Genomic DNA, 18,778 nt, shown 5'->3' on the forward strand with positions numbered 1-18,778 from the left:
CCATCTGCCAGCTGCACACGCCAGCTGCCGGCCACTCACGGTAGCTTATAGCAGCCCACTGCAGCCTACGCTGTCACCGGTGACTCATGGCAGCCCAGCTCCAGGTCAGGCTGTTGTTCACCATCTTAGCTGTAGAGGGCGCAGCGTCACTGGCCCATGTGGGATTCAAACTGGCAGCCCTGCTGCTTAGAGCTTGCGTTCCCAAGCCAACTCTTAACCAACAAGCTGCTCGGCCAGCCTTATTTTAATTTGTATTTAATTTTTATGCATAGTGAATTCATATGTTTGCCATGTTTTATTGATGTATTTAAGTGTTTTATGTGCAGTATACAGATAGAACTTTCTCCAATTAGTTGACCAACCTATTTGTATTTCAAAAAATACTTGAATATAAATCAAATTTGGAAGAATATACAATATAACATTGAGTCATCTCAACCATTATATCTCTTTAAGTCACTTGTGCCTCTCAAGAACGATTTTTTTTTTGTTCTTTTTCCTGTTTTATTTTATTGGATCTCCTACCACCACTTCTTCCTGTTTGAGAATCCCTAGGCTAAAAATTAAAGAACAGTGTTAGAAAGTTGTGCTAGCAGGCATCCTTGTCCAATTCTTTACTTTTACAGGGATATCTCCAGTGTTTTATTCACTCTTAAGTATGATTTTGACCCTTTATTTGAGATAAATATTTTTAATCACAGTACAAAAATACCTTGTTACTTCTAATTTATTGAGCTTTTCTCTTTAGATTGGAAATGAAAATTGTAATTTACCAAATGTCGTTTTGGCATTTATGACAAATATTTAGCTTTTTTTTAACTTACTTTTTTTATCAGTTATAAATAAATTCACTAATATATTATTGATTTTACCTTTATATAAAATGTAGTTCAGAGCACATTCATAACTATTTCAGTAGTGGGAGAGGAGTTGCCTCGGAGCCACAAGTTGTAGAGGGAAGACAAGGGGGTATTTAAAACAATGTACTCATTTAATAGCTTTGTCCAAAGCCAGGGCTGCTGAAGCTCGCCTGGGACCAGAGTAAATTTTGACACGGTTACCTATGTTTTCCTAAGTTTGTAATATAGGAAGGCTTTTCTGGGGGAAGAGTGGTTGCTTTTTTTTGTTGTTTAACATAGGTTACCCCAAATTTATTAAGGATGGTTGATGGCCCAACTTACAGAGAGGTGGTTTTGTTTTGTTTTGTTTTGTTTTGATTTGCTTTGGCACACTCCTATAGCTTGCTCTCTTTCCATGCTGACCCCTGCAAGAGAATAAGTTTGACTGATAGTCATACCAAAGGCCTGTTTTGTTCTGCATTTCCACATTGCCACCATACAGGGTACAGTGGTAGGGATGTGTTATAGATAAGTTTTCTTCTTTCCATAAGGAAGACATACCAAGTTAGAATAATGAGCAGCGTAACTCTTTCCATGGTCCTACCCAAAAGATAAGTTTTTCTTATTTAAGTTGAGAATTACACTTTTTAGAGAAAAAAAGAAAAAGAATGTTTTTTTTTCCTTCTTTTCTTAACATTCCATTGTAGGGAATAGCAGTTTTATAAGAATTGCAAGAAAGCAAAACCTGGAACCTTATAGATTGACACTAAACTTAAAATGTAGCTTTCTCTTATTTCTAATTAAGTCAGAGTACAAATATTAAGAGTACCATAGCTACCAATCTTCATTGAGCCCTGACATGGTCCCAATACACATATATGATAGGAAGTGAAATTTTCTGCAATGTGTCTTAGCTCACTTAAATGAACAATAAATTCTAAAAAGGAATGTCATTTGCTCTCTCCCCCCATTATTATGAAGTTGAGAGTATATCTGTCAGATTGAGTATTGACTATAGATGTGCTGCTTTTCAATAATAATAAGTTACTTTGAAAGTACGAATACAAATGATGAGAATGGGGAGTGAGGAAGCCATGCAGTAGTGATATTTAAGGACTGGGTATTTTGTTTTTAAGTTTGGGGCTTGAAATACCTTCATTTGGATTGAGACACAATTTGTTCACCAAGTGAAGACTGAAAGGAATTGTAGGTAGATGTGCTGCTATGCCCAGAACAGTGAGCAGGCCTACTTATAAGAATTTGGGGGCAGTTTTATGGGATAAGCAGATCATGCAAGGTGAGTGGTTACGACTTGATATTGTGGCTCAGTCAGATAAGCCACCATTGAAGGAATGGAGGTACGTATTTAGCTTTAGACTTAGGTGAAAAGAAGGTTGAACAAAAATGCGGTGTCTTCTGTGTTCATTTAATCTCCTCAGTAGTCCTGTGTGATATCATTGTTATTTTACTACTGGCAAGAAAACTTAAGTCTCAGAGAGTTTAAATAATTTATCAGTAGCCTACACAATTAAGTGATAGGGTAGATTCTGATGAAAGTCTCTGACACTTTTAAACCCAAGTTCATTCTCCCATTCTGCCATTGCTTGGTCTAGAAGAGATGAAATTCTTAAGAGACTCTAACATGAATCAAAAACTCTAACACGAATCAAACTAATTCAGTTAAGTGCCATAACTATATATAGTTTGACCTTGAAGATCTCTGGTACTTAAGGGCTATTAACCCAGGATAAATATAGTGGGTGCACTATGAATTCCAAGGAATTGATGGTATTTTAAGCAAAACCTTCCCTGAATCACAGATTGGTGGGAGTAGTGGATATGCTAAAGAAATGGTTAAAGGAAAATTTCTATAGGAATTTGTAAATTTTATTACATTTCTCACATTGAAAGAAAGTATACATCTTTTAAAGAAATACAGCTATATCCTTATTGAAAATCAAGTCTAGGCTCTGACAGACTGAAGGCATGCTCAGAATACCTTGTTTATTCAGCACAACTGGAGTGATCTCTGCATGAGTCCTTTCTCCTAGCCTCATAATATCTGGTAAACCCCGGAGATTTAGAAAAGGTATAGTCCAGAGACTTGTAGAAAACAATCGTAAATAGAGCTTGTTAAATCATGGATAGGCTTCAAGATGTGTGAAGTCTCTGAAATTTTATGTAAAATTGTGTATGTTTGTACATTTTTCTGCAGAGAGCATCCATGACCTAAAAAAGGTTATTAATTACTGCTGTAGAGGGCACTGGCTTGCCAATACCTGTAGATAGATTAGAGGTGAATTCAGGAGTGGTATAAAGCAGTGATTATCAAAACCTGGACATGTGCTGTGAAAGGGAGCCTACATTCTTTTGTAAAATGGATCCTTAGAAAGACATTCCCCTCTTCCATTATAGATAAATGATTTGCAGTTCCCTATTTTTATTTTTGCATAAAACTATAAGGACTACTTACTAGTAAACTAAATAGATGAGTTAGTAAGATTTGCCACAATTGGATGTTTACATTAAAATTAGTGAATTATAAGATTTTTCTGAATTTATTTCTCAAAATCTTTCCTATTTCTCTTAAGAAATTTTCTTCCCATGCTGTGTTTGGATATATAAAGTTACTGCACATGTGCACATACACACTGGAAAACTAATAAGTGAGCTGGGATATCTTGCTCCACCTAAGTAGGATATATGTGTTCAAATAAGTTAAGAGAGCCACTGGTCTAAAGTGTTTGTTACAGAGGGTGGATTGTAATGAGTGTGGAGGGAGGGGCAGCTAGAAATAGGGTTGTTGATGCCCTTAATTCTTAGAATAGAAGTAAAGGGACATCACATGAGCAGTTTGTGTTTAAATTCAACTTAAATACATAGTATCATTTTAAAGATCAAAATTTATTTCTGAAATACAAAATTTAAATGAATAAATGGAGACTTACTGTTTTTGAAAGCTTGCCACATTCTGTGATATGTTTAGGATTGTGGCTGTTCATCTTTCATTTTTAATATTAATAATAATTAGTGCTTACTAGTAATCAAAACATTACATACATCCTAGAGTTATGAGAAAATTCCAATTTAAAATCATATTTACCAAACTACAATCTGTCCAGGTTTATTGAGGCATTTTTTTCTTGCCTTGTTAATAACGAACGGCTAATTATGTCACATTACTTAAGATTGGCCATATTTTAGTAGCAAAGTGATACTTTAAGTGTTAGTGTATATTTGAAGCCTGTATCAAATAAAATAAGTTTTATAAAGGCAAGCTACCCATCCATAACTTAAATTTGTCCTTTGTGGTAGCAAATGTTTTTATCAATGTTTTATGACTCAGATGAGCGTGAGAAATGAAAGTGAATTCTTCTAAATGAATATGGAAATATTTAATTTAGGTGCAATGTAAATATGTTTGTGTATATAGATTAACATGACACTGAAATTTGGAAATGTCCGTAATTTTGACATCTGTATTAAAATTTACCTTATATCCAAAATGCAACCAAAATTACTATAGTCACTGAGACTATTTTTATCTTTTGAACATAATGAACAAGGTGAACTAGACCTTACTAATGGTTTTTCTATTCCATCCCAGTCCTCAAAAAAGTGACTTTTTTCTTTGATCCTTCTATATAATTGCTTGTTTTATGTTGCAAATTTTAGAAAGCAGCCAAGAGACTATTTCCAGGAATTTTGTTGGCATCGTCACCAAGGAAGTAAAAGGAAGTCAAATTTATGCAGTGTCTTTCGGGCAAGTTAGAAGCTGGCAAAGTTGGCTGAGCATCTGAAGATGCACATGGAGGCACAGCTGTGTCAGACCACCTGCTCGCAGATAGTCGTGAATTTGGGTCTCTTTATAAAACAAAGTATTTAACTTTGATGTTAATGATACCTCTAGCTCTAAAATCTAATAATATCAGAGACTTTGAGGAAACTTGGTGTGATAGATGCCTTTTCACTGTATTCTTCACTTCCTCTAGTGCAGTGATCATCAGCAGTCAGTTGTGTCAGTTTACACTAATTGAATCAGAACCTCCAGGGACGGGGCCTAGAAATATACTTTATACTTTAATTAAATAGATATAAATATAAATACACACAAACACACACACTCTCTCTCTCTTACACTTTTTGAAAAGCTCCATAGCACTGGATTCCAACTGTTGGGTTAATTGAAAAATATTTACTCCTGAGAAATCTGTAACCTCACCATTGATTTCAGAACTAGTTAGGGCTAGAGTTTTAAAAAAAAATTAGTAAGACTGTTTATATGAAAATACTATATATTTAGGAATTTTTATCTACTGGGACTTATTTACATACATAGCATTGCCTCCTGGAAATAATATTTTAATTACATTATGAGACCAAAGTACCTATTAAAACTTGTAGTTCTACTTGAATCCAGTGATTTTCAATCAACTGTGTCTTCAGGTATCTTGATTTATCTTTCTTTCAGCATATGACTGTTGTCAGTATTTGAACTATAGGAATAGGTGGTCTTCCAACTTTTATCTTTTTCAAAGATAATTGTCAACCTGTTTTTGCTTATCTCATTTGATTAGTTTAATTTATTTGATCTGCTTTTATCAAGAGAACCAAATTAATATGCTTCAACTTTTCAACACCTTAGTAGGTTTTTTTCCCCTTTACTAGGCAACCTCTGTCCCATTGCTTTGTGCTGAGCAAATGGTTGTTAACCTTTCCTATTGAAAATGGAACGAACAATAAAACTTGAGCTTCAAAGTATAAGCTATCATTTTAGTATGGCAAAAAAGAGGTTAATTTCAGAATGCCTGGGCTGAGTGGCAGCCAGTGTCTGTGCACCCAGCTGGGAATGTTGAGCTCTGGGGTTCAGCCACCCACTCAAGCTTACTCTCTGTGAGGTGGGGGATGGATGGGGGGTGGGGGGCAGGTCAGAAAGGCCGAAGCCTAGCGCAGAGCTAAAGGTCATGGTGCTGGAGCTCCCTCTGGAAACTGGAAGCTGTGACCAGAGTCACTAAAGGGAGCGAAAACTGAGACCCCAAATGGTGCAGTGGAGCTGCTGCAGAATCTTGACAGCCCATTTCAGGATCACCTGCACCAGCGCTGCTTAGTCAGCCTCCTGCTGGTGGACATTGACAGTACTTGGTGGTCTGGATTGAAGACCCAAACTGGCCAGGTGCCTGCTCTGGGCAATGATAATTCCAAGGCTGATATGCTATTCTTCCACTTTGACCAGCTGCACCATGAGTGTGGCTGCTGTAGCCAAGACCCTGCTGACTTATTGCCACAGTACAACTTGTGAAAATTCTCTAAGGACATTCAGGTCTTATCCCAGGGTCCTACCCAGTTGGCTGAGATGACCTTTAATCTCTTTAATTCTGATTCAGGCTCAGAGGGCTCAGTTGGAGCAAGGAAAACCGGGCTTTGAAGCAGCTATGGAGAGCCAACAGCCCGAGATTGAGTCCTGGGTCCTAGAATTGAGGGCTAAGATGGAAACAGTGGTGAAATCCATCAGCCAACTGAAGGACCAGCAGGCTGTCTTCTGCTTCCAACGTAAGACCAGACCCTAGTGAGGACACTTCTTTGGACCCCCATCACACCAGACAGCAGTGGCTTCTGTGGGAAACTCAGTGAACTGGACAAAAGGAGAAACAGGTTCTGGGTGCTTGCAAAGCACCGCTAGGCCAATAGCTACCCTAACTGAGCTACTGCAGCCAAAGTTGGAGGTGGGGAAAGGCCAGCAGCAAAATGCCTGCTGTGAAGCTCCCTGGACTACGGGCTGGAACACCTGGAAAAGTGGTTCACAGCTGGAGCACAGCTGTTGTTTCACCTGGGACAGCTGCTGAAGGGGCTAAAGAGATTGAGTCATTGGTTAGCTGTCAGGATGACCGTCCAACCAAAGTGATGGACCTACAAAGGGCCCATGTCATAGAGTTGCTGCAGTGTCTTCTCCACAGAGTCTTTGTGGTAGAAACCCAGCCCTGCGTGCCCTAAACTCCCCGCTGACCCCTCAACCTCAAGACTGGGAGTAAGTTTACTGCCTGGACAAGGACGCCTGCTGGTGAGATTCCAGGAAGGCGGTGGGTCACTGACTGCAGAAGTCCCCATTGACAGGACTCCTCGCTACAGGGTTTCCAGAAGTTCAGCATTCTGACTTCAAACCAGAAAACTTGGACCCCCAAAGAAGAGCCAGGGCTTAGTTTAGGACTTTGGCTACCTGGCTGGTGGGGCAACGTGCACATGATTCGGAAGGGCAGCAGTCGGGCTGCTGGGTGCAACAGAGGGACTGCACATTATCTGCTTTGTGGTCGGATACACCTACCAGGGCCTGAAGCAGGAGCTGAAAACAGACACCCTCCATGTGCGTATTATTTCTAAGATGAACCTACTCTCGATTGCCTGGGCCTCAGTTCTCTGGTTCAGTCTGCTCAGCTCAAACCCCCAGAGCTGGCAGTTGTTTTTCAGCCCCCTCCCCTGGCCCTCTTAGATTTTGCTGGGGCCCTGCTTTCTGTTGGCAGCTCTCCTCCCACGTTGGCCGAATCCTCCACGTGGAGCAGCTGAGCAAGTTGAGAGACAAGCTGTTTGGATAGAACTCTAGGGTTGTCGGTACATTGTTGTCCTGGGCTGACTTCACTAAGCAAGACAGACCCCCAGCCAAAGCTACTATTCTGGACATGGCTGGACAAAATTCTGAACCAGGCACATGACCACCTGAAGGATCTGTGGAATGGCCAACGCACTAGGGGCTTAGTGAGCCAAAGCCAGGAGTGCCAGCTGCCGAAGAGTTTCTGGTGCCTGCTGTGTGTCAGTAAATCATCAGGAGGGAGTATTACCTGCTCCTCGGTGGAACAGCAGGACAATGACAAGGTCCTTATCCAATCTGTGCAGCCCAATGTCAAGGAGGCACTACAGTCACTCACACTGACTGAGAGCACCCCCCATTACCAGCTGCTCACTGAAGAGCAAACACTGAGGACCTGGTGTAATCCCCTGGGATGAGGCTTTTGGGTGCTACTGCCAGGAGACAGTGTATCTCCAGGAATGGAGTAAGCACCCAACACATAGGCTCACTGTGGTCTCTTAACACACAGGTGGATGAACTGCAACAGGCACTGGGTCTTAAGCTGGAGCCATTAGAGCTGAGTCATTAGAGCTGAGGTGGGGCTGGCACCAGGGCCAGAGGTAGGCCTGGTGCTAGAGCCACTGCTCGAGGCAGCGCTGGGTCTGGGGCCAGGATGGATTCCACACTAGGCCACAACAAGTGCCAGAGCCAAACCTGGGACCAGAGCTGAAGCTGGAGCCTGTTCTAGAGCCAGTCCCTGAGAATCCCAAGAAATAACTGCCGTTACTCTAAAATGTATTTCTAGTGTAACTTGTGTAAATGAAAAGCCCTGTATAGGCATTCTCATTTTATCATGCTCTGCTGTATTGTGCTTCACAGGTATTGTGGGTGGTTTTTTTTTTTACAAATTGCAGGCAAGACCCTCCACATCAAAAAAGATTACGACTCACTTTATTACAGTGGTCTGGAACTGAACCCACAGTATCTCCAAAGTATGCCTGTACATGTGGCTGTTTTGTGCCTGGCACATTAGAGGAACAGTCCTGTTCATAAAGAGGCCTTCCCAAGCAGAAGTGACTCATAAACTTTGTGCTGACTTGGGTGGGGGAGGGGGAAAGAAAAGGAAGCCTGTAGATTTTTTGTTTTAAATAAAAATAAAAAGCCACGTGCAATTTATCTTAGTGTACCCAACCTTTTTCCATCTGATATCATTGGGACTTGGTAGTTCTTGACCAGAGAGAGCAGTCCATTTCATAGAGTAGGTCTCTTCATTAGTAAATATAGTGTTTACTAAGGTTTATTTTCCTTTCTTTCTTTTTTTTTTTTAAGATTTTACTGGGGAGTTGGGGAAGGGAAACAGCCAAGTTGCTGTCCTTCAATCTTAGTTGTGGAGGGCGCAACTAGCTCAGCTCCCAAGTCCAGTCGCCATCCGGCCGCCTGTCAGCAGCTTGCGGCCGCTCAGCTCTAGGTGCCATGTTCAATCTTAGTTGCAGGTGGGCGCAGCCACCATTCCATGCAGGAGTCCAACCAGAAACCTTGTTGCTAAGAGCTCATGCTCTAACCACTGAGGCATCTGGCCGTCCTTCAACAGCTCAGCTGCTGCTCAGCTCGGGTGCAGCTCACTGGCCCATGTGGGAATTGAACTGGCGACCCTGTTGCTCAGAGCTCGCACTCTTAACCAACTGAGCCACTCGGCTGGCCCTGTTTTCCGTACTTAATCTTCTTAGCGTGATAATGGGTGATAATGGGTAGGTGGATGTTGAATGTAAAACCAAAAAAAATTGTTAATATGGTTGCAGTTTAAGCAGACACAGAGCTTGATGAGGAAGTAAGTTTGACACCTGATGCCAGGGTGGCAATAAGAACTCTGACCTGTTAGTGGTAGTCTTGGGGTATCTATTTTCTGTCCAGCCATTAGAGATCCAAGGAGTCCCCATTTATTGGAATTGGAATTTGTAAATGTACTTTTTCTTTTTATTAGTGTTATACATGCATTTTCAGGGACTCTCCCAGTTTTGTTTTCCACTTTTACAATGATAGTTGCACTAATAATGGCAGATTTAACTGTAATAGATTTTTTTTTTAATTGGGGAATTGGGGGAGGGGAACAGACAAGTGGCTGTCCTTTTTTTTTTTAAAGATTTTTATTGGGGAATTGGGGGGATGGGAACAGTGGTGAGGAATTGGGGGAAGGGGAACAGACAAGTTGCTGTCATCTTGTTCCTCAGTCTAGTTGTGGAGGACGTTTCTTCACTGGCCCAAGTTGGCACCATCATTGCGCTCTTCCCGGGCGAGGCACATCAGTCGCCGGCTTCTGGACGGCCGCTCACGGTGGCTGCTGGCTGCTGGCTACATACAGTAGCCCATGGCAACCCACTGCCACAGGGGCGGCAGCCTACGCCATCGCCAGCGACTCACAGCAGCCCAGCTCCAGGTTGAGCTGTTGTTCAGCATCTTAGCTCTGGAGGGCAGTGTCACTGGTCCTCATATGTGGGATCTGAACCGGGGCCCTCTGGCGTCCCAAGCCAGTTTTTAACCATCGCGCCACTCGGCCGGCCCCAAGTTGCTGTCCTTTTGTTCTTCAGTCTAGTTGTGGAGGACATTGCTTCACTGGCCCATGTTGGTATTATCATTGCGCTCTTCCTGGCTGAGGCAGATTAGTCGCCGGCCACTGGATGGCTGCTCACGGCGAATCACGGCAGCTCTTGCTGGCTGCTAGCCGCTCACACTGGCTGCCGACCACTCACAGTAGCTTCTGGCAGCCCACTGCAGCCCCACTGCAGCCTACGCCGTCGCCGGTGACTCACAGCAGCCCAGCTCCAGGTCGAGCTGTTGTTCTCCATGTTAGCTGTAGAGGGCCCATGTGGGATTCAAACCGGCGGCCCTACTGCTCAGAACTCACACTCCCAAGCCAACTCTTAACCAATGAGCCACTAGGCCGGCCCTATAATAGACATTTTACAGCCCACATGGGAAAAAAAGCAATTTCTAGTTATATCTTTATTCTTAAAACTTCTATTATTCTTTGAATTTGTTAATTATTGTTAAAATAAATGGAAGAACATACTAAAACTCAGTGGAACATAAGCTTACTGATATCTTTCCACAATCTGCGTTTTTCGTTGGCTATCTTTGGATTGATGACACTAATCTAGAAATGTTTAAGCATCTTTGATAAAACTTCCTCAGGTAAAGTGTAAAAAATCAGTGCTTATAAAACTAGCTGGCATGGTGGACAAGATAATTTAAGTTATTCTAATTAGTTGTAATTCATAAACCTTCAGATTTATTCTAAATGCAATAATAGTTTCATATACTGCTGTTGACATTAAGAAGACTGACCTCAACTATATTGAAAATTATTATTTAGTGTTCTTTAATGGTTGGAAAGGTAAACAAGATTTAGACACTGCAGTTCTTCATTTGTAATATCTTGCTTTCATCCTTTTGTTTCTATTATTACTGCTCCTTCTCAACTTTAAGCCCTTATTCCCATATTATAAGAATCATGCAAGTTTGGGGAAGATGGCAGAGTAGTTAGCACCAAGAATCTGTGTCCCCACCTAGACAACAGTTGCACTGGCAGAATCTCTGTGACATAACTACTTTGGAACTTCAAAGTCTGTTGAAGGCTTGCAACTTCTAGGAACAGACTTGGTAGTTAATTTTGGTCAATTTCAGCTGGTAGCACAGTAGCAGCATGGCAGGAGGCTGTGAACATGTTTCTGGAAGCAGCTTTTACATAGTTTGAGGGAGCCAGGGTAGGCAAAAAGGACCTTGTCCTCCAAATATTGAAGGTCTCTGCTCTGACTGCTTGTTACTGCTTCTGATCACAAAGGTGTGGACAAAGAGTCAGGCAACCATTGTTGCACCTCACCCATTGTTGAAAGCTTCTCCCCCTCTGGCTGAAGTGATTTCCCGGGGATTTTCAGGACTGGCGTCGCCCCCCGCCCCCTTTAGTTTTTACTTTTTCCCCTTTTTGGAGTCAGACAGTAAAGACTAGGGCATTAAAGAACAACTGTTTATATGCAAGAAAATAGAAAGTGACTGTGTATATCCAAAGAAAGGCTCAGAAAGTACCCGGGAGGACCTTAAGTTTACACCTAAGTCTGATCCTCAGCACAGAGACAGCCTACAGCTATAAAAAAAAAAAAAAAAACGAAGAAAGCAATTATTGGGGTAGGGGGAGAATCTGATTTCCAGAAGTACCGTGTTACTAGATTCAAATGACCAGCGTTCAAAAAAATCACAAGGTATATAAAGAAACAGAAAAGTATCGCCCATTCAGAAGAAAAAGAACAAATCCACAGAAACTGTCCTTGAAAAAAATTAAGGACAGATATACTAGACGAGACCAAGAATTTAAAACACCTTGTTTAAAGATTCGTTTTGTTTTGTTTTTTTAAGATTTAATTGGGGAATTGAGGAAGGGGAACAGTGTTAGGGAATTGGGGAAGGGAACAGCCAAGTTGTTGTCCTTCAGTCTTAGTTGTGGAGGCACAGCTAGCTCAGCTCCAAGTCCAGTCGCCATCTTGCTGCCTGTTGGCAGCTCGTGGCCGCTCAGCTCAAGTGCTGTGTTCAGTCTTAGTTGCGGATAGGCATAGTCCTATCCCATGCGGGAGTCAAACTGGCAACCTTGTTGTTAGGAGCACATGCCCTCACCAGCTGAGCCATCTCCCTACCTGCTTGCAGCTCAGCAGCAGCTCAGCTCACTGGCCCATGTGGGAATCGAACCAGCGACCCTGTTGCTCAGAGCTTGCGCTCTTAACCAACTGAGCCACTTGGCCGGCCCCTAAAGATTCTTGAAGAACTAAAGAAAGATGTGGAAAAAGGCAAGAAAATGATATCTGAACAAAATGGAACTATCATTAAAGAGGTAGAAAACCTAAACAAACAAAATCTGGAGCTGAAAAGTACAATAACAAATGAAAATTCGCTGAAGGATTCAAAGGCAGATTTGAGCAGGCAGAAAGAACCAGGAAACTTGAAGGCAGGACAATGGGGACATTATGGAGTCTGAGGAACACAAAGAAAAAAAAGATTAAAGAAAAGTGAACAGAGCCGAAGGGACCTGTAGGACCAGCAAGTTAACCAGCATACACGTTCTTGGAATTCCAGAAGGAGAAAATGGTGCAGAGATACTATTTGAAGAAATAATGCCTGAAAACGTCCCCAAGTTTGATGGAAGACATGAATGTTAACATCCAATAAGTTTGATGAACTCTAGTTAAAATGAACTGAAAGACACCCACACTGAGACATTATAATGAAACTTTGAAAAGCCATAGACAAGAACAGAATCTCGAAAGCAGCAAGAGAAGTAAATCATCACATAGAAATTATCCTCAATAAGATTATCAGCAGATTTCTTTTTTTTAGACTTGCCCTGAGTTTTAATTGAAAATATTAAAACAGCTTAATAATTATAAAACTTTGATAATTAAATTGTACTGTTACTTATGAGGCATATATTCATTATTTTTGTAGACCTGAAAGAAACTTTGCATACTTGTTTTTCTGTTCTCCGTTTCAGAGGAAGATTATGAAGAGAAGATCTATAATATGTATAAATGAAAGCCGAACTGAGTTAGAAAAGAAATACGAAGAGAACAAACTCGATACACAGCTGTACCGTAAGAGCATAGGTGGTTTTTAGCTCGTGTTTTGAGTGTGAAAATGTAGCTCATCTCACACGAAACAAAAGCAGGTGCAAGAGTAAAGATGAGTTATGAAAACCCCAATCAATTATTTTTAGCATGCCTCTTAATTTTTCTTTCTCCTGGTTTCTTGTCTTCTGTGCCTGAGTCTTGAATAGGTGACCACTTGAGGGGGTGCCGACGATAAATGGGCCATGGAGGAAGTGTCAGCAAACACGAAAAGGCAAATCCGGCCATAACTATATAGACAGTCCACCCGAACTGTTCCGCCATGTACCCGTAAATAAATCCAACTATTGCTGAAAAAATAATAATTCCCTGAAACATCTGTTCCGCTAGCTTCTGGCCCTTGTAATCCATTAGTGTGGGCAGCGAGCTCTGTTGCTCCAGCATGACTAGCTGAGGAGGCGGGCAGCGGAGTGCTGGAGGGGGACAGCGAGGCGAGGGCAGCCATGACTCAGGGGCCGTAGGGGATGAGGTCTGGTTCTTGATACAGTTTCGCGTGCCGGACGAGCCAGGGAGTACGATGGCCGCAGCCCCCTCAGCAGATTTCTCATCAAAAACTTGGGAGGCCAAAAGACAATGGGACAATATATTTAAAGTGTTAAAGACAAAACTATCAACCAAGAATTCTGTATCCGGCAAAACCGCCCCCAAAGAGTGAGGGAGAAATTAAGACATTCCCAAATAAAAACAGAGGGCATTCGTCATCTCTAGACCTGCCTTGCAAGAAATGCTCAAGGGAATCCAACAAGGTGAAATGAAAGGACACTGGACAGTAACCCAGAGCCTTATGGAGAAATAAAGATCTCAATAAAAGCAAATAAGTGGGCAGTTATAAAAGCTAATGTTATTGTTACAATGGTTTGTAACTATAGTTTTTGTTTCCTACACAATTTAAGAGATCAGTACATTTAAGGTCCGGTAGATTAGTGTAAAAGCTAGTACTACTGTAAATTTTGTTTTCTATGCAATTTAACAAACTGCATTTAAAAGAATTACTAGTTACGTTTTTTGGCACACAAGTATAAAGAGGTAATTTTGTGACATAACAACTGAAAGGGTTAGGGATGGAGCTGTAAAGGAGCAGAGTTTTTGTATGTTACTGTGGTTAAGTTAGTATAACTTTAGAGGGTTATAACTTGAAGATGTTAAACGTAATCCCCATGAAAATAACAAAGAGAATAGCTCTAGTTAATATTCAACTATAGTAGTGTTTTAAAAGTTAAATGAAGAATAAACTCAGATAAAAAATGTCTCTAGAATATACACAAAAGGAAATGAGAAAAGAATTTAAACATTTCGCTACAAAAAAAATCAGCTAAACACAAAAGAAGGCAGTAATGCAGGAAATGGGGGGAAAAGCTATGTAAGGCATATAGAAAACAAATAGCATGATGATATAAATAACTTCCTTTTATCGGTAATTACTTTAAATGTAAATGGATTCAACCTTTCAATCCAAAGACAGAAATTGGCAGAATGGATAAAAGCACATGATCCAACTGTATGCTATCTACAAGAAACATTAGACTCAGAGATACAAACAAGTTGAAATTAAAAGGATGGAAAAAGATATTCCATGCAAGTAGTAACCAAAAGAGATCAAGTGTGGCTATACTAATTTCTGACAAAATAAACGTCAAAAAAGATTATAAGAGACAATGATGGACATAATATATTAATAAAAGGTTCAATACAGCAAGAAGCTGGAACAGTTATAAATATTTACATATCTAATTACAAACCATCAAAATACATGAAGCAAAAACTGACAATTGAAGGGAGAAATAGTTCTACACTAATAGTTGGAGACTTCAATACCCCATTCACAATATTGGATAGAACAACCAAACAGAAGTAAAGAATTTAAACACCACAATAAACCGACTATTTCTAACAGACATATACAGAACACTACCTAAACAACAGAATACACACTCTTCTCAAGCACACATGGGACATTTTCCAGGATAGATCATATACATGATAGCTCACAAATTAAGTCTCAATAGATTTTAAAAGATAGATATCGAGCCGGCCAAGTGGCGCATTGGTTAAGAACTGGTTTGGGATGCCAGAAGACCCCGGTTCGGATCCCACATATGAGGGCCAGTGACACTGCCCTCTACAGCTAAGATGCTGAACGGCAGCTCGACCTGGAGCTGGGCTGCCCGTGAGTTGCCAGCGACAGCATAGGCTGCAGTCCCCTGCTGCAATGAGCTTCCATAAGCTACCGTGTGTAGCTAGCAACCAGCGTGAGCGGCCAGCAGCTGCAGTGAGTGGCCGTCCAGAGGCTGGCAACTGATCTGCTTCGCCCGGGAAGAGCGCAATGATGGTGCCAGCTTGGGCCAGTGAAGCAACATCCTCCACAACTAGACTGAAGAACAAATAGCAACTTGTCTGTTCCCCTTTCCCCAATTCCCCAGCGCTGTTCCCCTCCCCCAATTCCCCAATAAAATCTAAAAAAAAAAAAGATAGATATCATATCAAGTATTTTTTCCAGCCACAACAGAATGAAGTTAGAAACCATTAACAAAAGGAAATCTTGAGCGTTCAGAAAATTGGTAGATGCTGTGGGAGGGGAAAATGGGGAGTTATTGTTTAGTGGGTATAGACTTTCAGTTTTTACAAGATGAAAGGAGTTATGGGGATGGGTGATAGTGTTGATTGTATAACTGTGAATATGTTCAATACAGCTGAACTATGCACTTAATAATAGCTAAGATGGTAAATTTACTTGTATGTTAAGTGTATTTTACCACATAATTTTTTTAATACTGCAAGTTTATCTCACATTATCTGTATTATGTTCTAGTTTGCTCATCATGCTACCACCAAATGTATCTTTCTAAGACACTGCTTTATTTATATCATTTCTATGCTCAAAAATTTGCATTGGCATCTGGTGTCTGGCCTCTGTCTATCTTTCTCTCCTTACCTCATACATTAAAAAAATACATTAAAATCGTACATTACCTAATTACTTCACTTTCTCCCAATTCCGTCTGCAACCTTTTGATTCCCAATAAATACACTTGCTGTTCCTACCTTTAATGCTGTTCTTTCCCCCTTTTTTCTCCTCATGTGTAAATCTTTTTAAGAACCTACTTAAATTCAAACTCCCCTAGGAAATATCCCCTAAATGCTGCATTTCTGGTGACTTCTCTTCTAAAAACCTGTGATTAAGCAATTCATTTTATTGGTATGCGCTTGTCTTGTTTCTCCAAATATCTAAATTGAATTGACTCATAGCTGTATCTTAAATTTATTTTTATTTACCCACTTGACTTAATAACATGATTTGACTTTTTGATATTTTGTGAATAATAAGAAGATGCTCTTCAAGTAAATTTCAGACCTATCTGTCAGATTCTAGAGCATCTGGTAGTGTTTCTGCAAAAGATACACTTGAAATTCAGATTGGATACTAGCCCTTGTTAAGGTTTTTTAGAGCAGTTAAATATGGTACCAGTAAGTGGTCTTTTTGTAAGGTGACTGGTATATTTTTTCAGGCAATAAAATAATTTTGAGAAATTTGGAATCTTAATTTTTTTTGCTGTAGTATTGTATCAGAAATAAGTATTCATATCTGAGTACTAACACTTACCTCTGTTCATGTGCTAGATTAACATCATGTCATTGTTTTAATGCTTATAAACATTTTTGTTTTGTTTTTAAGTCAGATGAGTTAAAACAGACTTGAAGTTAACAATTCTGTTACTTTACTGTGGTACTGCATTTTTTTTCTATATGGAAGTCAAGTTTTAATGTTTCTAAGTCAATAGTTTGCACAAAAGTTTGTTTCTAGTTGTGTGTGTGCGCACACACGTGCGTGCCCATCTCTTCTCTAGGGTTATGATTAGGATAGTGAAGTATTAAATTTATTGCTCTTAAGAACCTATAGAGAACATTTCAATAATTTCTATGCCCTCTGTCAAACACCTATAAAAATGAGTATTATTTCAAGAAGTTTAATGGGGACTGTGTTTATCATGTGCACAAAACTAAACAATGGATTAGACTTTTGACCTATTATTTGGAGTAGTATCCATTTTAAGGAATTTTACCTATTGGTTTTAGAGAATCTAATTAGAATGTAAGTTGCCCAAGAGTAGGGATTTTATCTTCTACTTCTTTGTATTCTTAACATCTAATGTCTTACATCATAATGCTTCAATAAATGTTAACATGATGTCAGTTTTTCTGGCTTTTGTTTTTATTGTGGGAGAATGAATTTTACTCTGATTTTATTCAATTTGTTTTCTTTTCACAGCCCCATTGACAAACCTTCAGATTCTCTCAGTATAGGGAATGGTGAAAATTCCCAGCAGGTAAGGTTTTGATACTGTATTGCTTCATTTATCTGCTATCCCTCACAACAAGGCATCCTGTGTAAGTGAATTTTCTAGATACTGAAAAATACTTTCAATACCAAACAATTTAAAAACACTTTTAGTGGACATCTTTGTTAAATGTATTATATAATTAGCCTTGTTTTCCTCCACAGAATATATAGAGCATAATTTAACCCTTTCTTGATGACTTAGACTTATCATTATGACCATGTTGTTGTACTGTGTGGCAATACAGTGGTGTCCTTACAATCTGCTGTATTATTGGTGGTTTTGAGCCTATACAAAATGGCCCTAGGCTAGCATGCCTTCTTCATTCTTACTATAAGAGTTGTTTCTATGTCATGTGCTCTCCTTGTCCCTTGCTGTCAACTTTAATTTTCTATTTCTCTCAGTGTACTTGCCCCCAACAGTTTTCCCCCTCCCCGCAAATGACTGGGATTTGAAATGACAAATCCAAATAGTTAATTTCAAAATTATACCCAAAATGATAACTGAGTGAAGTCCTGATCTTTATTTATTTATTTATTTATTTATTTAAATTTTTTATTTATTATTTTTTTTTTATTATTGGGGAATTGCCGGGAGGGGAACAGCGCTGGGGAATTGGGGGAAGGGGAACAGACAAGTTGCTGTCGTTTTGTTCTTCAATCTAGTTGTGGAGGTCGTTGCTTCACTGGCCCAAGTTGGCACCATCATTTTGCTCTTCTCTGGCGAGGCAGATCAGTCGCCGGCTTCTGGACGGCCGCTCACTGCGGCTGCTGGCCGCTCACGTTGGCTGCTGGCTACACACGGTAGCCCATGGCAACCCACTGCCACAGGGACTGCAGCCTACGCCGCCGCTGGCGACTCATGGCAGCCCAGCTCCAGGTTGAGCTGTTGTTCAGCATCTTAGCTGTAGAGGGCAGTGTCACTGGCCCTCCTATGTGGGATCCGAACCGGGGCCCTCTGGCATCCCAAGCGAGTTCTTAACCATCGCGCCACTCGGCCGGCCCAAGTCCTGATCCTTAAAGCATGCTTTGGATCATCTTGTTTAACTGCCAGTTTTTTACTGGTTAAGCTTCTGATCACCTTCTTACATTGGTATGAAAAAAATGGAGTTCTAATCTCTTCCATAGAGAATGAGCTGTTCCCCACAGTGTTTGTGAGAAACTGAAAGAGCTACATTATTAGATCTGCTTTTCCAAAGTTTTTGCTCACAAATTTCATAAAAAATTTTGAATATCTGTATCCCCTTATATATTGTAGGTTAACATTAAAGATTTTTTCATATAAAGTTTAAAAAGTTGCAAAGGATATTAATTTTCAGCATACAGTAAATATTGGTATTTTGATTTGGTTAAAGCAATTTATATAAGTGTAGATTTT

General features: G+C 40.3%; 1 protein-coding gene and 1 pseudogene across 6 annotated transcripts in view; both read left to right on the forward strand.

Moving 5' to 3' along the window:
• CNOT4 (CCR4-NOT transcription complex subunit 4) overlaps positions 1-18,778 on the forward strand; it is a 123,542-nt gene that overhangs the window by 73,289 nt on the left and 31,475 nt on the right. For all 6 annotated transcript variants that reach the window (XM_019654793.1, XM_019654795.1, XM_019654794.1 and 3 more), the window contains exon 8: positions 17,332-17,389. In XM_019654793.1, coding sequence (XP_019510338.1) covers positions 17,332-17,389 — 58 coding nt within the window. The remainder of the gene's footprint in view (positions 1-17,331; positions 17,390-18,778) is intronic.
• Positions 2,192-8,645, forward strand: LOC109389351 (signal transducer and activator of transcription 2 pseudogene; annotated as a pseudogene).

This window comes from Hipposideros armiger, unplaced genomic scaffold (assembly GCF_001890085.2).
Source record: "Hipposideros armiger isolate ML-2016 unplaced genomic scaffold, ASM189008v1 scaffold_231, whole genome shotgun sequence".
Lineage (NCBI taxonomy): Eukaryota > Metazoa > Chordata > Mammalia > Chiroptera > Hipposideridae > Hipposideros > Hipposideros armiger.